We start from the raw sequence: 18,670 nt of genomic DNA on the forward strand, positions 1-18,670 counted from the left end.
CCTGGAGTCACAGTTATACTGTCTGGGAAAGTAAAACTTAGGGGCTTTGTGAGTCTGACTGCAGCGCTGTGTAGACACATTTCTGTAGGAAGGGGCCAAAATCACTTCTTTTACAGATTAGATTCCTGATGTTCAGGGTTTTCAAGATTGTGTTACCCACTGTAGTTAAACAAAAAGGAAGCTGGTCTCCATGAGAACCTCTGTCTGGTGTTTTCAGGCACAACTCCTCCAGGTTTAAGAAGAAAATCGTTGTCCCTCCCCCTCCAATCCCAGGGCGAGCTCACTCTCTGGCGTCAAGTCCTCTGGGGCTGAGTTTTCTTCTAGAAGAGTCCAGGGGAGAGGTCAGGGGTGGGAGGCAGCGAGTCCATTTCAGGGAGATGGATTCCAGTAAGAGGAGGAAAAGGGGCTGAGCCCAGCCTGGGGTCTCTCCCTGGTTTCCTCAGACAGGCCCTGGGCCAGGACTCAGGGAGACGGTGTGACAAAGAGCTCTCGGTGCAGGAGGAGAGGGTTCAGGGCAGAGTCCCAGGTCCCCGGGTGTGGCAATCAGGGTGTCAGGCCCCAAGGGCAGCGTCTGGCGAGGGTAAGCTCAGTGTTGGGGAGTTCCCATCTCCCTAAGTTTCACTTCTCTCTATCACAACCTGCGTCAGGTTCTCCTGCCTGGATTCTCTTGAAGACGACCCAGTTCTCACTCCCATTGCGTGTCCAGTTTCCAGAGAAGCCAATCAGTGTCACTGCGGTTCCTGGTTATAAACTCCACACTGACCAGCGGGGACTCAGATTTTCCCCAAACACGGAGGATGCGGGCTACGGAGCTGCCGACCTTCCTCCTGCTGCTCGCGGGGACTCTGACCGAGACCTGGGCGGGTGAGTGCGGAGTCGGGAGGAAACGGCCTCTGCGGGGAACGGAGCGAGGGGACTCGGCAGGGGCGGAGGACACCGGGGAAGGCGCGTCTTTGAGGACACCTGCCCAGACTCTCCCCCAACTTCGGCTCCACCTCATCCTGACCCCTCCCTTATCCGGCCCCCTCCTCGTCCCATGCCTAAATCCAGGCCCTTTTCTGTCCCACTGCCTCTTTTCCGTCTTCGACCCCCCTTGCCCTCCCCTCCCGGGCCCCGGGTACCCTCTCCGAGAGGAGGGTCAGCCAGGTCTCAGCCCCTCCCCGCCCCCAGGCTCCCACTCCCTGAGGTATTTCTACACCGCCGTGTCCCGGCCCGGCCGCGGGGAGCCCCGCTTCATCGCCGTCGGCTACGTGGACGACACGCAGTTCGTGCGGTTCGACAGCGACGCCGAGAGTCCGAGGATGCAGCCGCGGGCGCCATGGATGGAGCAGGAGGGGCCGGAGTATTGGGAAGAGCAGACACAGATCGCCCAGGAAGCCGCAGAGAATTTCCGAGTGAACCTGAACACCCTGCGCGGCTACTACAACCAAAGCGAGGCCGGTGAGCGACGCGGGCCCAGGTCCAGGCCGCGACCCCCCATCCCCACGGACGGGCCGGGGTCTCCCCGAGTCTCTGGGTCCGAGATTCACCCCGAGGCTGCGGGACCCGCCCCGTCCCTCCACCAGGGTGGAGCCCGCGGTGACTTTTACCCGGTTTCATATTCAGTTTAGGCTTAATCACTGCCTAGTGGTCGGGTCGGTGGCGAGTCTGGTCACGGGGCGTGGCCAAGGCTGACCTCGGGACGGGGTCAGGGTCTCACACCATCCAGCACATGTATGGCTGCGACGTGGGGCCGGACGGGCGCCTCCTCCGCGGGTACAGTCAGTACGCCTACGACGGCGCCGATTACATCGCCCTGAACGAGGACCTGCGCTCCTGGACCGCGGCGGACACGGCGACTCAGATCACCCGGCGCAAGTGGGAGGCGGACGGTGTGGCGGAGGACTTCAGGAACTACCTGGAGGGCACGTGCGTGGAGTGGCTCCTCAGATACCTGGAGAACGGGAAGGAGACGCTGCAGCGCGCGGGTACGCCAGACCGCGGGGCCTCCCTGATCTCGCGTGGGGCTGAGGACCTTCTACAAGGAGAGGTGGAACCTGTGGGCAGGGAGACTGAGTCGGCCTGGGTTTTCAGATCTGGTACCAGAGAGTTACTCGCCTAGAGTGCCCACCCTTCTCTCTGGGCAGTTAAGGGATGCAGTCTCTCCGCGGACGGAGAGGAAAGCTATCTCTGAAATAACTGATGATGGGTTCCCTTTGCCTCTGGCAGTGGCTTTGGAAAGCACTGGGGGCGGGGCGGGGGGGGAGGGGAAGGCTTTCTCTCTCAAGCCTTGTTCTCTGCCCCACAACCAATGTGTTTGATGTCTGACTCCAGTTCAAATTTCTGACCCGTCCTCTCAGAACCCCTAAAGACACATGTGACCCACCACCCCATCTCTGACCATGAGGTCACCCTGAGGTGCTGGGCCCTGGGCTTCCACCCTGCGGAGATCACCCTGACCTGGCAGCGTGATGGAGAGGACCTGACCCAGGACACGGAGCTTGTGGAGACCAGGCCTGCAGGGGACGGGACCTTCCAGAAGTGGGCGGCTGTGGTGGTGCCTTCTGGAGAGGAGCAGAGATACACGTGCCATGTGCAGCACGAGGGGCTGCCTGAGCCCCTCACCCTGCGATGGGGTAAGGAGGGAGCCGTGGGCTCAGAGCCTCTTAGGGAAATCAGGAGCTCTTCTGGAGACCTTCAACAGCGTCAGGGCTGAGGCCTGGGGGTCAGGGCCCTCAACTTCCCTTCCCTTCCCTTCCCTTCCCAGAGCCGCCGCCTCAGGCCGCCATGCCCATCGTTGCTGATTCGGTTCTCCCTAAAATTTGTGTACCTGTGGCAGCTGTGGTAGCTGTGGCCGCTGTGGCAGCTGTGTTCGCAGTGGTAGCTGTGGTAGCTGGCATATTTGCATTTGTGAACTGGAAGAAACGCTCAGGTAGGGTAGGCAGCATATCATTGGATCTTGTTGTTTTATCCATTCAGCTATTCTGTGTTTTGGTTGGAAAATTTAATCCATTTACATTTAAAATAATTATTGATAGTGATACTTATGGTTATTTTTACTATGCTTATATTTTTAACTTTGAAATTAGAGTTGTAAGTGAATTATGCACCACTATTACCATATTACAGAGTCTAACTGACTATATATTTGCCATTACCAGTGAGTTTTACACTACTTTTTTATGTTATTGTCCTAGGATATTCCTAGAATTTTTTTTTTGTTAAACACTAATATAATCGTTGAAGGTTTGATATACTTCTTTTCCTAATGATATTTTTAAGTTATATTTTTGTTTTCAGAGGGAATGGAATTTAGAATATGTCTCCTTAATGTACAGAGCAGGCTTCATATGACTACAGGTACAGATGCAGTTATGGACAGATGGGTGTTTTACTGTATACTTCCTCATCACTTTTTAAGTACCTGTCTCATGCATGCCTGCTTATTTGCATTTTGTTCTGAAAAAAGAAGGCCCAGTGAAGGACAATATCTTGTTAGTGTTTATCCCAGTAGATTTTCTACTTCCTCTCATTGTATCATTTCCTATCTTAATTCCTTTTGCACTAAGAGATGGGAGAATATAAAACAAATCGCCTCTGATTGATGAGATGTCCTTGGAACCGTGTGGTTCCAATTCTCAGAAATATGAGTCGGTTTGAACCACAGAGTAAATTATGAGAGGGTTTCAAAGTTTTGTCCCCCTCCTTCCTGACATTGTGCACTCATTTTTAATGAGCTGGTTCTTTATTCCTATTATTTTTCGTATAAAAGTGACAGGAAAAAGGCAAGGCCAGTTAAGGTATTTCACTGTGCACCTAGTCATAGCTCTATCTGTTTCTTGTACTTTAGTCTTCAGCTCTCAATGATCATATTCCTCAACTCCAGCATGCACATATTTTTCATTTTGCTTTCTTATCTTTCTAACTGAAGTTTGCTGTCATCATTTGGTATTCAATTTCCTTGTTTCATTTGTCTTATCACTGCAATCAATATAGACAAATCCTTTCCGTCAAGTGAATTTTATTAAGATTATACCTGTGGAGTTTTGGTATTTTTAACTTTCTGATGTGTAATGTGTACATTTTATACAAGGCTCAGATCATTTGATTTAGAACCCTTTCTCCTGCCACTAAATACTTCATTTCCCTTCCTTTAATGCAGTTTAATCAAGATAAGTTTTGTTTAGGCATGTGTTACAATAAAACTCACATAAAACAGTTATGTATTAAGTGATGGAGGGAGATGTGAATGGAGGCTCACAGGAAACTAACTGCATTTTCTCTACAGGTACTGGTTCAATATTCTGTAAATCAAGTGTTTGTGGCTACTTTATACAACATAGTTACCACAATAACAAGAAATGACTATTAATAGTAGCAGTCCAGAACCTACCAAAACTAACAAAAGGAACAATAACAACTTAACTAAATAGTGCCAAAAGGGATCAGGAATAGTTTTTATGAGTTAGCCACCACAGCTAATATTTCTAAAATATTTTCTCTTGCAGTAAATTCATTGTTTCCCCTAATTTCATTTTTCATAAAATATTCTCTGGACATAAGTGGGCTTTCAGCCACTGTTGATGGATGTGTGTAAGTCAGTGAGTCTGTGTGTGTGTGTGTGTGTGTGTGTGTGTGTGTGTGAATGTGTGCTGCAACCTGTTAGATTTGATTTTACATTTAAAATTATTAGGGCATTTGAATTTTCTTCATGTTTATTTCCCATGATATTTACATTAATCTTTCCATTTTATTTTACAGAACTGAAAGAATTGGGTAAGACTCCTCTGACAGCCCTTTACACCCATGACAACTTAAGCGGCTGCTGTCTTGGTCTTTAGTAGTCCCTGCCATTTTATCTACATGACATCCATTGGCTCACCTTTCTCCCAGATGTCTACTCTTCCCTCCCACAGACATCTGTTTATAAACTTCTTCCCTGTTACATTCTCTCCACTTCTGTTTTTTGGCCTTTCATTCATTCCCGTTGCTTCTGTTTTCATGCCCTACCAGTCCTTGCCTGTGAACGTTGCTTCTTCTGTCTTCAAGAGACTTGCCATAGTTGTATTATGATGTGGAGAGATGAAGGGAATTAGGCGGATAGGCATCTGGTTTCCATTCTACAAATATTTTCTGGAAAATGACCATTAAGCTAGGACCTCTGTTATATACTTGAAGGAGGAGGGCACAGTAAGATGCCTTCGGTTTTACCCCAAACCTTAAGAAATGGGAGAACAGTCCTACCTTGCTGAATGAGGTTTCTCCCTCCATTGTCCTTTGAAAGACTGTAAATTCTGTCGTCTCTTATTGGTCAAATGTGAACTTGAGGCTCACTTTCCACTGTCCTTGAACATCTTATCCAAGTGCTCCAAGGTAGAGGAATATGTTACATAATTTTTCCTGTTTTTTTCCTTTGCAACCATAGTAACTGTCGTTTAAACTTCTGCGCTTTTACCAACACAATTATTAATTCTGGGAACGGCAATCCCTTTTAAATGTTTATAAAAGATCTGTATATACTAAGGAAATTTCGTTGATAATATGTCTCAATTCACAATATTTTCAGCCGTTTTCTAGGACATTTCCAAGGAGTTTTTCATAAAACCTTAATATAAGGATTAAAACGTTTAACATCACCCTTTCTTAAACATTTTTCAATGATTTTTTTTCAGAGGAAATGGATTTTAGAAGTGTATCTGCTAGAGATACAGTTTGGGGACAGATGGACGCTTTTACTGTTGGCTTCCTCATCTGTCTTAAGCACCTGTCTTGTGGACTGGTGTGTGTTTGCCCTATATTTTCAAAGGGAAGAAGGCTCAATGCAAGACTGAAGACGGACATTGTTTATCCCAAAAAAGGTCATCTCAACCTCCTCTCAGGGTTTCATATTCTGTTTAGTTACTTTTGCACCAACGAGTCTGTACAAGTAAAACAACATGGCCTGTGATTGGTGAGGTTGCTTTTGGAATTATCTGGTTCCAATTCTGGGAAATATTAGTCAGTTTCAACCGTAGAGAAAACTATGGAAGTGTTTCACATTTTTATCTTTGCTCACTGACATGTGCCTTCGTTTTGAATTAATTTGTCTTTTCTTCCTTTTATTTTCCAGTTAAGAGTGAACAGGAAAAAGGCAAGTCCCATTCACATATTTCGCTGTTTGACTAGTGCTTCTTTCATCTGTTTCTTGTACGCTTGTCTTCAACTATTAAGGATCATCGTTCTCAACTCCAGTATACATACTACCTGTTTACGTGATTTGTCTCATTACCTTATCTTTCTACCCGAGCTTGCTGTTTTGCTTTTTAATTCTCTTTCCCTTATTATTACTGCTCTGAATTGTCCTGCCACTCCAATATTGTAGACAGATGCTTTTTGTCAAGTATAATTTTATTAATCACATACCTCTGATATTTTGGCATTCTCAAAGTGGTTCAAGTGTAAGTTTTGTCTAAGTGAACTCACATCTTTTGATTTACAACCCCCTTCGTTGCCATTTCATACTTTACTTCCCTTCCTTTCATGTGATTTACTTAAGATAAGCTTCATCCAGGCGTGAGTTAAAACAGAAACTCATATAGAATAAGGTTATGTATTAAGTGATTGAGGGAAATGTTGTAAATAGAAGCTCCCAGGAATCTAACTCTGCATTTTCACCACAGGCAGTGGTTCAGTGTTCTGGAACTCAGTGTTTGTGGCTACTTTATACAACATAGTTAGCACAATAACAAGGAATGAATATTAATAGTAGCAGTCCAGAGCCTACCAAAACTAACAAAAGGAACAATAACAACTCAAATAAATAATGCCAAAAGGGATCAAGAATAATTTTTATGAGGTAGCCACCACAACTAATGTTTCTAGAATATTTTCTCTTGCAGTAAATTCATTCTGTTTCCCCTATTTTCATTTTGTAGAATATTCTCTGGACAAAAGTAGACTTTCAGCCACTCTTGATGCATGTGTGTCAATGATTGAGTCTGTGTTTGTGTGTGTGTATGTGAGTGTGTGTGTCCAATTCTAGAACCTGTTAGGTTTGATTTAAAACTTTTAGTGCATTTGAATTTTCTTTATGTTTGTTTCCCACGATATTTACATTGATCTTTCCATTTTATTTTGCAGAACTGAAAGAATCAGGTAAGACTCCTCTGACAACCCTTTACTCCCATAACCATTTCAGTGGCTGCTGTCTTGGTCTTTAGTGCTCCCTGCCATTTCACCTACATGACATCCATTGGCTCACCTTTCTCCCAGATGTATACGCTTCCCTCCCACAGACTTTTGTTTATGAACTTCTTCCCTGTTACATTCTCTGCACTTCTGTTTTTTGGCCTTTCATTCATTCCCGTTGCTTCTGTTTTCATGCCCTACCAGTCCTTGCCTGTGAACGTTGCTTCCGTCTTCAAGAGACTTGCCATAGTTGTATTATGATGTGGAGAGATGAAGGGAATTAGGCGGATAGGCATCTGGTTTCCATTCTACAAATATTTTCTGGAAAATGACCATTAAGCTAGGACCTCTGTTATGTACTTGAAGGAGGAGGGCACAGTAAGATGCCTTCAGTTTTACCCCAAACCTTAAGAAATGGGAGAACAGTCCTACCTTGCTGAATGAGGTTTCTCCCTCCATTGTCCTTTGAAAGACTGTAAATTCTGTCGTCTCTTATTGGTCAAATGTGAACTTGAGGCTCACTTTCCACTGTCCTTGAACATATCACCCAAGTGCTCCAAGGTATACGGATATGTTACATAATTTTTCCTTTCTTTTTCCTTTCCAACCATAGTAAGCGTCGTTTAAACTTCTGCGCTTTTACCAACACAATTATTAATTCTGGGAACGGCAATCCCTTTTAAATGTTTATAAAAGATCTGTATATACTAAGGAAATTTCATTGATAATGTGTCTCAATTCACAATATTTTCAGCCGGTTTCTAGGACATTTCCAACGAGTTTTCATAAAACCTTAATACAGGATTAAAACGTTTAACATCATCCTTTCTTAAACATTTTTCAATGATTTTTTTTTTCAGAGGAAATGGATTTTAGAAGTGTATCTGCTAGAGATACAGTTTGGGGACAGATGGACGCTTTTACTGTTGGCTTCCTCATCTGTCTTAAGCAGCTGTCTTGTGGACTGGTGTGTGTTTGCCCTATATTTTCAAAGGGAAGAAGGCTCAATGCAAGACCAATGCCGGACGTTGTTTATTCCAAAAAAGGTCATCTCAACCTCCTCTCGGGATGTTTATTTAGTTCCTTTTGTATTTAGTTTTCTATTCAGTTCCTTTTCTATTTTTTTCTATTTAGTTACATTTGCACCAGGGAGTGTGTAGAACATGAACAACAATACCTGTGGTTGGTCAGGGTGCTTTTGGAATCTTCTGGTTCCAGTTCTGAGAAATATTGGTCACTTTGAACCATACGGAAAACTAGGGAAGTGTTTCAAGTTTTTTTCTTTGCTCACTGACACGTGCCTTCATTTCGAATTAATTGGTCCTTTCTTCCTTTTGTTTTACAGATCAGAGTGAACAGGAAAGAGGCACGTTCCATTCACGTATTTCACTATTTACCTAGTGATGGTTTCATCTGTTTCTTGTACGCTTGTCTTCAACTATTAAGGATCATTGTTCTCAGCTCTGATATACATACCTGTTTACGTGATTTGTCTCATTCCCTTGTCTTTCTAACTGAGCTTGCCATTTCCTCTTTGCTTCACTTCCCCTTATTATTACTGCTCTGAGTTGTCCTGCCACTTCAATATTGTAGATGGATGCTTTTTGTCAAGTATGATTTTATTAATCATATACCTCTGAATTTTGGCATTTTCAAAGTGGCTCATGTGTGAGTTTTGTCTAAGATAACTCAAATCTTTTGATTTAGAACCCCCTTTGTTGCCATTTCATACTTTACTTCCCTTCCTTTCATGTGATTTACTTAAGATAAGCTTCATCCAGGCATGAGTTAAAACAGAAACTCATATAAAATAAGGTGATGTGTTCAACAGATTGAGGCAAATGTAAATACAGGCACCCGGAAAACTAACCCTGCATTTCCTCTACAAGCCGTGGTTCCGTATTCTGTAAGTCAGTGTTTGTGGCTACTTCATACAAAGAAGATACCACAGTAATGGGACACGACTGCCAATAGTTAGGGGCAGTCAAAAGCCTACCAAAACTAAGGAAATAAGTAATAAAAGCTTAAATAAAGTCAAAATGGATCAAGAATATTTTTTATGAGGTAACCATCACAACTGATATTTCTGAAATGTTTTCTCTTGCAGTAAATTCATTCTGTCTCCCCATCTTCATTACTCGTAAAAAATTCTCTGGACAAAAGTGGGCTTTCAGTTGCTGTTGATGCATGCGTGTGAGTGAGTGTATGTGTGTGTGCGCATGCGCGTATGTGTGTGTGTGTGTCTGTCTGTTTCTGCATCCTGATAAGTTTGAATTTACATTTAAAGTTTTAATACATTTGAATTTTCTTCACGTTTGTTTCCCATGATATTTACATTAATCTTTCCATTTTATTTTTCAGGAGAACTTCAGAATAAATTGGGTAAGACGTCTCTGACAACCCTTTACTCCCATAACCATTTCAGTGGCCGCTGTCTTGGTCTTTAGTGTTCCCTGCTATTTCACCTACATGACATCCATTGGCTCACCTTTCTCCCAGATGTCTACTCTTCCCTCCCACAGACATTTGTTTATAAACTTCTTCCCTGTTACATTCTCTCCACTTCTGTTTTTTGGCCTTTCATTCATTCCCGTTGCTTCTGTTTTCATGCCCTACCAGTCCTTGCCTGCGAACGTTGCTTCTTCCGTCTTCAAGAGACTTGCCGTAGTTGTATTATGATGTTGGAGAGATGAAGGGAATGAGGCTGATAGGCATCTGGTTTCCATTCTACAAATATTTTCTGGAAAATGACCATTAAGCTAGGACCTCTGTTATGTACTTGAAGGAGGAGGGCACAGTAAGATGCCTTCAGTTTTACCCCAAACCTTAAGAAATGGGAGAACAGTCCTACCTTGCTGAATGAGGTTTCTCCCTCCGTTGTCCTTTGAAAGACTGTAAATTCTGTCGTCTCTTATTGGTCAAGTGTGAACTTGAGGCTCACTTTCCACTGTCCTTGAACATATCACCCTAGTTCTCCAAGGTATATGAATATGTTACATAATTTTTCCTGTTTTTTTTTCCTTTGCAACCATAGTAAGTGTCGTTTAAACTTTTGCACTTTTACCAACACAATTATTAATTCTGAGAACGGCAATGTGTTTTACATGTTTGGTAAAACTAGACAGCCCCATGAAAAAGAGTGAAAGTAGACCATTATCTTACACCATACCCCAAAATCAACTCAAAATGGATTAAAGACTTGAATATAAGACCTGAAACTATAACCCTTCTGCAAGAAAATATAGGCAGTACACTCTTTGACATCAGTCTTAGTAGTATCTTTTTGAATACCATGCCTGCCCCAGCAAGGGAAACAAAAGAAAAAAATTAACAAATGGGACTACATCAAGCTAGTGTGTGGCAAAGGAAACCATCAACAAAATGAAAAGATAGCCTAACAATTGGGAGAACGTTTTTGCAGATCATATCTGATAAGGAGTTAATTTCCAAAATTTATGAAGAATTCATACAACTCAACACCAACAACAAAACAACCCAATTAAAAATTGGCAAATGATCTAAACAGACATTGTTCAAAATAAGATATAAATGGCCAACAGGCACATGAAAATGTGTTCTATGTCACTATCAGGGAAATGAAAATCAAAACAACAATGAAACACCCGTCAGAATGGCTGTAACTAAAAGGATAAGAAATAACAAGTGTTGGAGCAGATGTGGAGAAAAAGGAACACTCATACACTGCTGGTGGGAATGTACACTTTGTGAACACCATGGAAAACAGTATAGAGGTTCCTCAAAAAATTAAGAATAGAATTACCATATGATCCAGCTATGCCACTTCTGGGTATTTATACAAAGAACATGAAAACATGCTCTTTTTGTCTAATTCAAGAAGACATTTGCACCCCTATGTTCATTGCTGCATTATTCACAATAGCCAAGACTTGGAAGCAACCTAAGTACTCATCAGTGGATGAATGGGAAAAGAAGATGTGGTATATATATATACAACAGAATACTATTCAATCATAAAAAAGGTGAAATCTTGCCATTGCAACAAAATGGAAGGACCTTGAGCATATTATGTATGCTAAATGAAATGTCAGACAGAGACAGCCCAGTACTGTATGACTTCACTTGTTTGTGGAAGATAGAAAACAGCACCAACACCAACTAACAAATACATAGATATAGAGATTAGGTTGGTGGTTACCAGAGGAGAAGAGGGGGAGTGGGTGCTTGAAAGGAGTAAAAGGGCACATGTGTATGGTGATGGATGGTAATTAGTCTTTGGCTGGTGTACACGATATAGTCTGTACAGAAATCAAAATATAATGGTGTACACCTGAAAAAAAGTGATAAACACTAGAGTCACATCCTGGAAAAGAGAGAAAAATGAGAGTTTAAAGCAGGCTTCTAACATTTAGTAGTAATTCTAGCATTCCTTTATCTCCATTGACTCGTATTTCCCTTCAAGTAAATAAGTTAGTAATCAACATTAATTTTATTCCATTTTATTTCTGTTTGTTTATAAAAGATTGATGTGCTGAGAAATTATGTACTTATATATGTTAATGGGAATGGAATGAATTTGGTTAGAGCCACATCACTTAATTCTTTGAACTTCTTCTGCAGTAAATGATAAGATCAGATAATACAGGTTAATAAAAACTGATTTTGAAAGTTCTGTCAGTTGAAAACTCAATTAAATTCTATTGTAGTTTTGTTAAAAGCATAGAATTAGAAACCATCAGACTTCAAAAAATATTGTATCTCATCATGATAGTCATTTGCTTTCTTGAGGGTTGTGATGTCTTCTAAAAAGAGTTTCTCAGAACTTAAATATATGTTGACCATTAATTACACAAATTATGTTTCACTTAGACATCTAGTGTAATCTGAAATACTCAGAAAGATTTTTGAAATTAAAAATCAATTCCAATAAACTGCTACCAAGATAACATTTGTTATCAAATTATTTTATTAAACATGTATTTTGACCCAAATCTTGAATTATTTATATCCTTAAAACTATTCATAAAAGAAGTATGTATGGCATAAAATTCTATTTGTTATTTCTATCCAAATCTTCACCCTTCTTCTTTTATTCAATCAATTGGGAAAGTTTATTCCCTTTTCTTACTTTTCCAAGATAAAAATCTGCTTCCTTGATATTGTTTCAGGGTGTTTTGATCATTTTTTTTCCTAATTACATTCATCCTACCAATTTACTGTGCACTGGAAATTTTCTACTCATTTTCGTTTTCTCTGTTGGTTCCCGTGACGTTTACACGAGTTTTTCCATTTTATTTTTCAGAAAAACTTCAAGAAGAAATGGGTAACTTTTTCCTAACATTCTTTTTCACTGTTGTATTCCTTAGAAATATTTTTCTTGTCCCTTCCTAACTCTTCACTTTACCTCTTCCTGTCTTTCCTCTTCCTTCTTGTGAATTTCAAATCACCTTATCTCTTTTCTTTCTGGCATCCTGGACTCCTCCCATGTTATGTTTCCTTCCCATCATCTTCCTGAGATTTTCTTCATTCTCTTTCTTTTCTTTGCTATATCCTTAGGCTTTTTCTATCTTTCAGATGATTACCATAACTTCATTATAAGATTGGTGAGATGAAGTGGATTAAGCTAAGAAGAATGTGGCTTTCTTCATTCAGCAGAACGTTTCCTTTAACTTGTGTTCTCTAATATGTCCCCTGAGATGGAGTGCCTATTCTTTTGTACATGATATTGTCATGGTTTTTAAGAGAAGTGTTCAAACTCCAAAACTGCTGAGTGAGATGAGTCCTCCTTTTGCTGACCTTTTAAAGACTTCATATATACTGAGGTGAAGTGTAATTTTGAGACTAGCTAATCCACTTCTCTAGACCATATTCTTTAGTGTTCTAAAGTATATAAATATTTTTGCGTAATTTTGCCTGATTTTTTCTTTCCAACTATAATTACTACTGTTCTTTCATTTTTATTTTAATCCATTCAACTATTAATTCAACAAATTGCTAAACCATTTTTCAGTACCTCACTACAGGAATTATTTAAATACTCATGTCCTTTCATATATGATTGTACTCTTCAAATTGTGAATTTTCAAGTGAAATGGCCTTTAGAAATTCCGTTCCTTGCTTTTGAAATGGACATTGGCCAATTTTCAGACACAAATATTGGCAAATGTATGACTTTAATTGCATGTTTTTTATAATGTTAAGGAAGCCTGTGTTATATATGGATGTTCTTATATTTTTCTCTCAGATAGGAGGAAGGCCCAATTCAAGTCAGGTGAGTGATGATTGTCTCTCAGAAAGCTCCATTCTTCCGTTTCTCTTAGATTCTGCCCCTGTAGCAGTGGGATAGGATGCAGAAATACAACAGAAATGTCTATAGTAGGCAAAGAAGCGTTTGAAGCATTATCTTTCTGAATTTCAGTAACTTCAATAAATTCTCTCTGATGTGCAAACCACAAATAATTCAGCATTTTCTACCCTCTCCCCTCCTTTCCCTCTTCCTTTCTTTTGTTCCTCCTCGGTCTCTCAGACCTTTTGTTGCTTCTATATTTCTATCAATCCTCCAATTGATCATTTTTATCATCATGTTTGAAAAAATGGAATGTGAGGACATAGGATAAAAAAAGAAGGTCCAAAGGATTTAGAAGAAGAAATGTGACAAAGACAGGGAGAAATGGAAAGGACAATGGAGAAAACAGGAAAGAAGAAAAAGTAAAGGGTTTCCTATTTTTTTCCTTTGCAGTCTGGAGGAACGCACCATTATATGCTGGTGAGTGACATGGACTCTGATGAAGAAAATCCTGTTACAAGGATATTTTAAATGAATACATACTGTGTACAAAACAATATGCTGAAAATCAAGGAAACTCCAAAGAATAATTCCATGAACTCAATAGATCACTCAATATTTTAACAGATAATAATGTATTTAAAACATTAAATTTTAGCCGTTTTATTATTTTTTTAATCTGCGTCTCATGTCATGCTTTGAGGATAGATAAGGATTACTACCTGCTATAAAATATAAGGAAACATAGCCAAAAGAAGGTATTTAGTCAAACTGACCATATTCCGTATTTCCTCCCCAACATCCTAAATAGATCATAGACACTTATCCTGGGGAGACACGTATCCTTGGATGAGGAGAGCCTAGGGATGGATCAGGTCTTCAAGTGAGACGTAATTTAGCAGACTGTGAAAAGAGGTGCAACTATATGAAAGAATGTTTTCTTTGATTGCTATCATTCTTTTATTAAGCCTAAGAAATGTATACTCACATTATTCTGGACATCTCAGCAGCTTTACCTTTCAAATAGTAGGTTCTCATGTTCATTTTTTCCTTGCAGACTGGAGGAAAGAAGAGTTTGAAGCTGGTGAGTCTATGAGGATCCAGGAGGGACCGTGCTCCTTGTCGGGTGGTCTCAGGGAAAGATAGGTGGACGTAAGCTGGATCTACCTCATTCTGTGAGGACACCTCTGGCCCAGGCCTAGAGAACTTTCCCAGAAATATGAGGGTCCATTTCTCTTTGCAGTGAATTTGACTCTGGATGCAACCTCTGCCCATCCTGCCCTCCGCTTGTCTGAAAAAGGGAGACAAGTAGCCTGGCAAGAAAAGCCTCAAGATCTACCCAGCTCCACACAGAGATTTGAGTCTCTCCCCTGTGTGCTTGGTCAGCTAAATATCACCTCGGGGAGATGCTACTGGGAGGTGGAGGTTGGAGACACGTCTTCCTGGGACCTGGGAATTTGTAGGGATAACATAATAAGGAAGGGGAGGGTCACAGTGTCCCCACAGAATGGTTTCTGGGCCATCAGGCTCTATGAGGGGGAGTACTGGGCCCTCACCTCCCCAGAAACTCTTCTTACTCTAAGGAAAAAACCCCTTAGTGTGGGAATATTCCTGGATTATGAAGCTGGAGATCTGTCTTTCTATAACATGAAAGATGGCTCCCACATTTTCACTTTTCCCCAGAACACATTCCATGGTGTCTTAAGACCTCTTTTCAGACTTTGGTCCTCCGACTCAGGCCCATTGACCGTTGTCAAGGTGGAGGAGAACTGACTGATCTTGTAATTTATATGCCTACCCATCTCCCACTAGCCACAAATTGATTTTTTCTTCCTCCTTACTGGTTCATTCCCAAGATGAAGTTCTGGGACACAGACCGATGACTGCCCCTCATATCAGTTCTCCCTTCTTCCTTAGTTATAGACTCCTCCTTCTTATTACTGTGCCCTATGACAGCCTAGTATGAAGATTAGATTTCCTAGCCTTCCCTACTGAATGTGACTACGTGATGAGCCTGAATTATTCTGTATCACTCATGGGATATGTCCTTAAAGGAAATTGTGGGCCCTTCTTGTTTTCTTTCCTTTTTCCAATGGTTATAATGTGTCATGATGGATGGAACTGGAAGAACATCTCTGACATTGTAATATGACGTGGATGGCAGAGAAGTCAGAACGAGCATGGGTTTTTGACAACTTCATGGAACTACTCTATTGCCTAATTCCTGAATTATTTTTTGTGAGAAATAAACATTTGTCTTTAAGCCATTTATACATTGGATTTTTTGACAGTTATGATTGAATCTAATTATCCCTGATGTGATGCAGCATCCCTTTAAGGACGGCACCAATGGCATGCATAGTTGAATATTCCGCTGAAACAGGAGGTGTAAAGTCCTGTACTTGCTTGCTTAGCCACTCCTGCACTCCAGTGTGCCAGTCTCACCAGGGCCTCTCAATATCTCCCGATCCATCAGACCCTGTCGACTTCACTTCCAGCCCTTTCCTATTTAGATGCCCTGATTAATAATTTTAAATATTCTCTTACTAATAAATGAAAACCCCTGGACTCATTGTCTTTGTTTCCCATCTGCTTGGCCAAACTCCAAACACGAATGGATCTACTTATCCATTTCCCATACTGGCATCTTAACACTCTGTAAAAATCCACACATATGAGCAAATTGGTTCCTCTGTAGTCACCTATCACAACTTGGATGCCAGCACCATCTGGTAATCGTCCCATGTGCCTCCTGCCATCTGCAGTTCCTTACTGTTTCGCAGTCAATTTCATTAAAAATTACACTTTCTTTAAACTTCAAACTCTGCTCTCACCTTACTCTCAATATATGACCTTGTTCACACTTTGAAACTAATAATGATAATTAGAATAATATTCAGTTATTCTATATAGTTATATTTTACTTACATATACTTTGTTAATATATTACATATACTATATAACTAGTATAAGAATAATTAGAATCCATCAGAAGGGAATTGTCTCACCTTTGTAATAACAAATATAACAAACCTATCTAAATCTCTACCTCTCATTCCTTCCTCATTGTTATATTAAGAGAAGTATTCGTCTTTGTTTATAGAGAACACCACATCCATCTATTCTCTCCATCCATCCTGTACTGCCCTCTCTGATTCTAGGATCCATCAGTTTTTCCTCTCAGTCTTTCTACTATCTTCTACCCATGAAACTTGAAATTTTCAAAACCTTGCCCATCTTAATACAATATAATTTTCCATCAACTCTATATCCTCCTGTATTTATTTCTAACTCTTTCATAATCAAACTTCTCAAAATAGTTATCTAAGAATCTTATTTCTACCTCCCTGATTCCCATTCCCTTCTCAGCACACTCTGTTACAGATTAAATTTTTTCTTACCCAACCCTCCCAAGTTCATATTTTGAAATCCTAACCTCCAGTTCATCAGAATGAAACCTCATTTGGAAATAGGGTCATTGCAGATGTCATTAGTTAAGATGGAGTAGGGTGGAGCCCTAATCCAAATGACTGGCATCCTCATAAAAAGGGGAAATTTTGGCTCAGACATGCACACAGGGAGAACACCATGTGAAGACTGGAGTTTTGCTACCACAAGCCAAGATGTGCCCAAGATTGCTGGAAAACCACTAGAAGCATCTTCCCAACAGATCCTTCCCAAGCCCCTTAGAGGGAGCACGGCCCTTCCACTCTGTTCTCAGACTTGTAGCCTCCACAACTGCGAGACAATAAACTTCCGTTGTTTCCACCATTCAGCCTGCTGTACTTTGTAACAGCAGTCTGAACAAACTAATACACTCTTTTCTTTAAAAATACAATTTGACCATTTATTTTCTTTCATAATAAACCAATGAAAAAAGACTTGTTACAGTTATTCCAAGGAGTTCCTACATTTATATAAACTTCATGTCACACTTGAAAACCAACATATAATAAAGTGTGCTTTAACTATACTAGGAATTCTGAAATTCTGATGAATCTATATAAAATAGTTAAATATGTGATAATTATGTCTTGCATTTTACATTGTTCATGATTTCACACGCTCTTATGACACTATCTCATGTCAAACTTAATATCCCCTATAAATCTCTTATTCCTACTTTGTAGATGAGTAAAATAAGGCTTTGATTATTTAAATTACATGACTGACTTGTCCAAAGTAACATATTTACTAGATGCCAGAACTGGAACTGATCCCAAGGTTCCCATCTTCCCAAGTTCAAGCAATTTTTGATAATGATTTAAACTTGCTCTTTTCTTATTTATGTAGACCAGGGCATCCTGACACATGTACTTCATGCTGAGAAGGAGTGACAGGTTTATGATGTAAGAAGTTAGATTAATAGCAGTGTGGCCAAAGAGAGTTATGGTAAATGATGGGCATTAAGCTCTTCTAGTTTAAATGATCCTAAGCCAGTAATTCTCAAAGTGTGGTTCCATGGAACCTTAGTCCTCTGATAACCTCCTTGGTCAAATAAAGCTTGCAAATTCTTTTAGAATGCAAAGATTATAAACATCCTGTAGGCTGTGGTACACTCTGGAAAACACTTAACTATTCCAACCCAAAAGTAGTCAAAAATATAGGAAAAGAATCTATCCTATATACAAGGACTCAAAAATGTTAAGAATATTTCTGAAAATCATGTCTAAATTGCTTTTTCTGTTATTAAAGTCCACTTGCCTAAGAAAAACATCTGTAGCATAAGAGCCATGGTTTCTAGTATGGCATTAAGAGTTTGTGCTATTCTTTACCTTCACTTCCTCAGTCCAGTATACGCCCAGTATACCCCAGTCCAATTCCACCTATGGGCCTTGCCAGTGCAAACATCTACATTAGTTGCCGTAACAGAAGGCATTTTTAGAACCTGAAGATGGCATTGAGATAACGTAATGCAAGGGGGTGAAGGATTCTTTCCATCAACCGCAATGGATTACCAGGTCTTTAAAAATCAGAAATGAATAAAAACATATTTGAATGCCTTTGGCAAGTGGTTCTCCACACTGCACAAACTTAGAAACACCCAAAATAGCTTTTTAATTTTAAGCTTTTAAATTCTGAAGCCCAGGCATCACTTCAATTGAATTAGAATCTTCTGAAGTTTTGCCTAAGGCAGCAGTATTTTTTTGAACATTCCTCCAAGAGATGTTACACACAGCCAAGTACAGTCTTTGCTTTAAGTAGTGCATGCACTTTGAATTCCTATGTACAAACATTCACTGTGGATTCTAATCAAAT

At 40.5% G+C, this 18,670-nt stretch overlaps 1 protein-coding gene across 2 annotated transcripts; it reads left to right on the forward strand.

Moving 5' to 3' along the window:
- The first annotated feature begins 643 nt into the window (after positions 1-643).
- LOC106827951 (HLA class I histocompatibility antigen, alpha chain G-like) lies at positions 644-15,678 on the forward strand. 2 transcript variants are annotated; one of them, XM_044776337.2, is made up of 15 exons: positions 644-864; positions 1,171-1,440; positions 1,692-1,967; positions 2,340-2,615; positions 2,747-2,911; positions 5,652-5,837; positions 6,089-6,109; positions 7,099-7,113; positions 8,492-8,512; positions 9,508-9,528; positions 12,428-12,448; positions 13,370-13,396; positions 13,865-13,891; positions 14,469-14,495; positions 14,655-15,678. In XM_044776337.2, exons 1-15 carry the CDS (start codon positions 798-800, stop codon positions 15,182-15,184), a joined length of 1,950 nt encoding a protein of 649 aa, XP_044632272.2. In that variant the 5' UTR covers positions 644-797; the 3' UTR covers positions 15,185-15,678. The 2 variants fall into 2 exon arrangements, with proteins under 2 accessions (XP_044632272.2, XP_044632277.2); XM_044776342.2 differs by lacking the exon at positions 5,652-5,837 and adding an exon at positions 4,741-4,755 and having other exon boundaries at positions 647-864.
- The last annotated feature ends 2,992 nt before the right edge of the window (positions 15,679-18,670 follow it).

Source organism: Equus asinus, chromosome 8, assembly GCF_041296235.1.
Source record: "Equus asinus isolate D_3611 breed Donkey chromosome 8, EquAss-T2T_v2, whole genome shotgun sequence".
Classification (NCBI taxonomy): Eukaryota; Metazoa; Chordata; class Mammalia; order Perissodactyla; family Equidae; genus Equus; species Equus asinus.

Excerpts from the sequence above, each read along its gene's own strand:
- LOC106827951 (XM_044776337.2), top strand. The coding sequence starts at position 798 with ATGCGGGCTACGGAGCTGCCGACCTTCCTCCTGCTGCTCGCGGGGACT. Across the intron at positions 1,441-1,691 it reads CTACAACCAAAGCGAGGCCG|GGTCTCACACCATCCAGCAC; the intron begins GTGAGCGACGCG and ends GGACGGGGTCAG. Across the intron at positions 9,529-12,427 it reads AGAACTTCAGAATAAATTGG|AAAAACTTCAAGAAGAAATG; the intron begins GTAAGACGTCTC and ends TTTATTTTTCAG.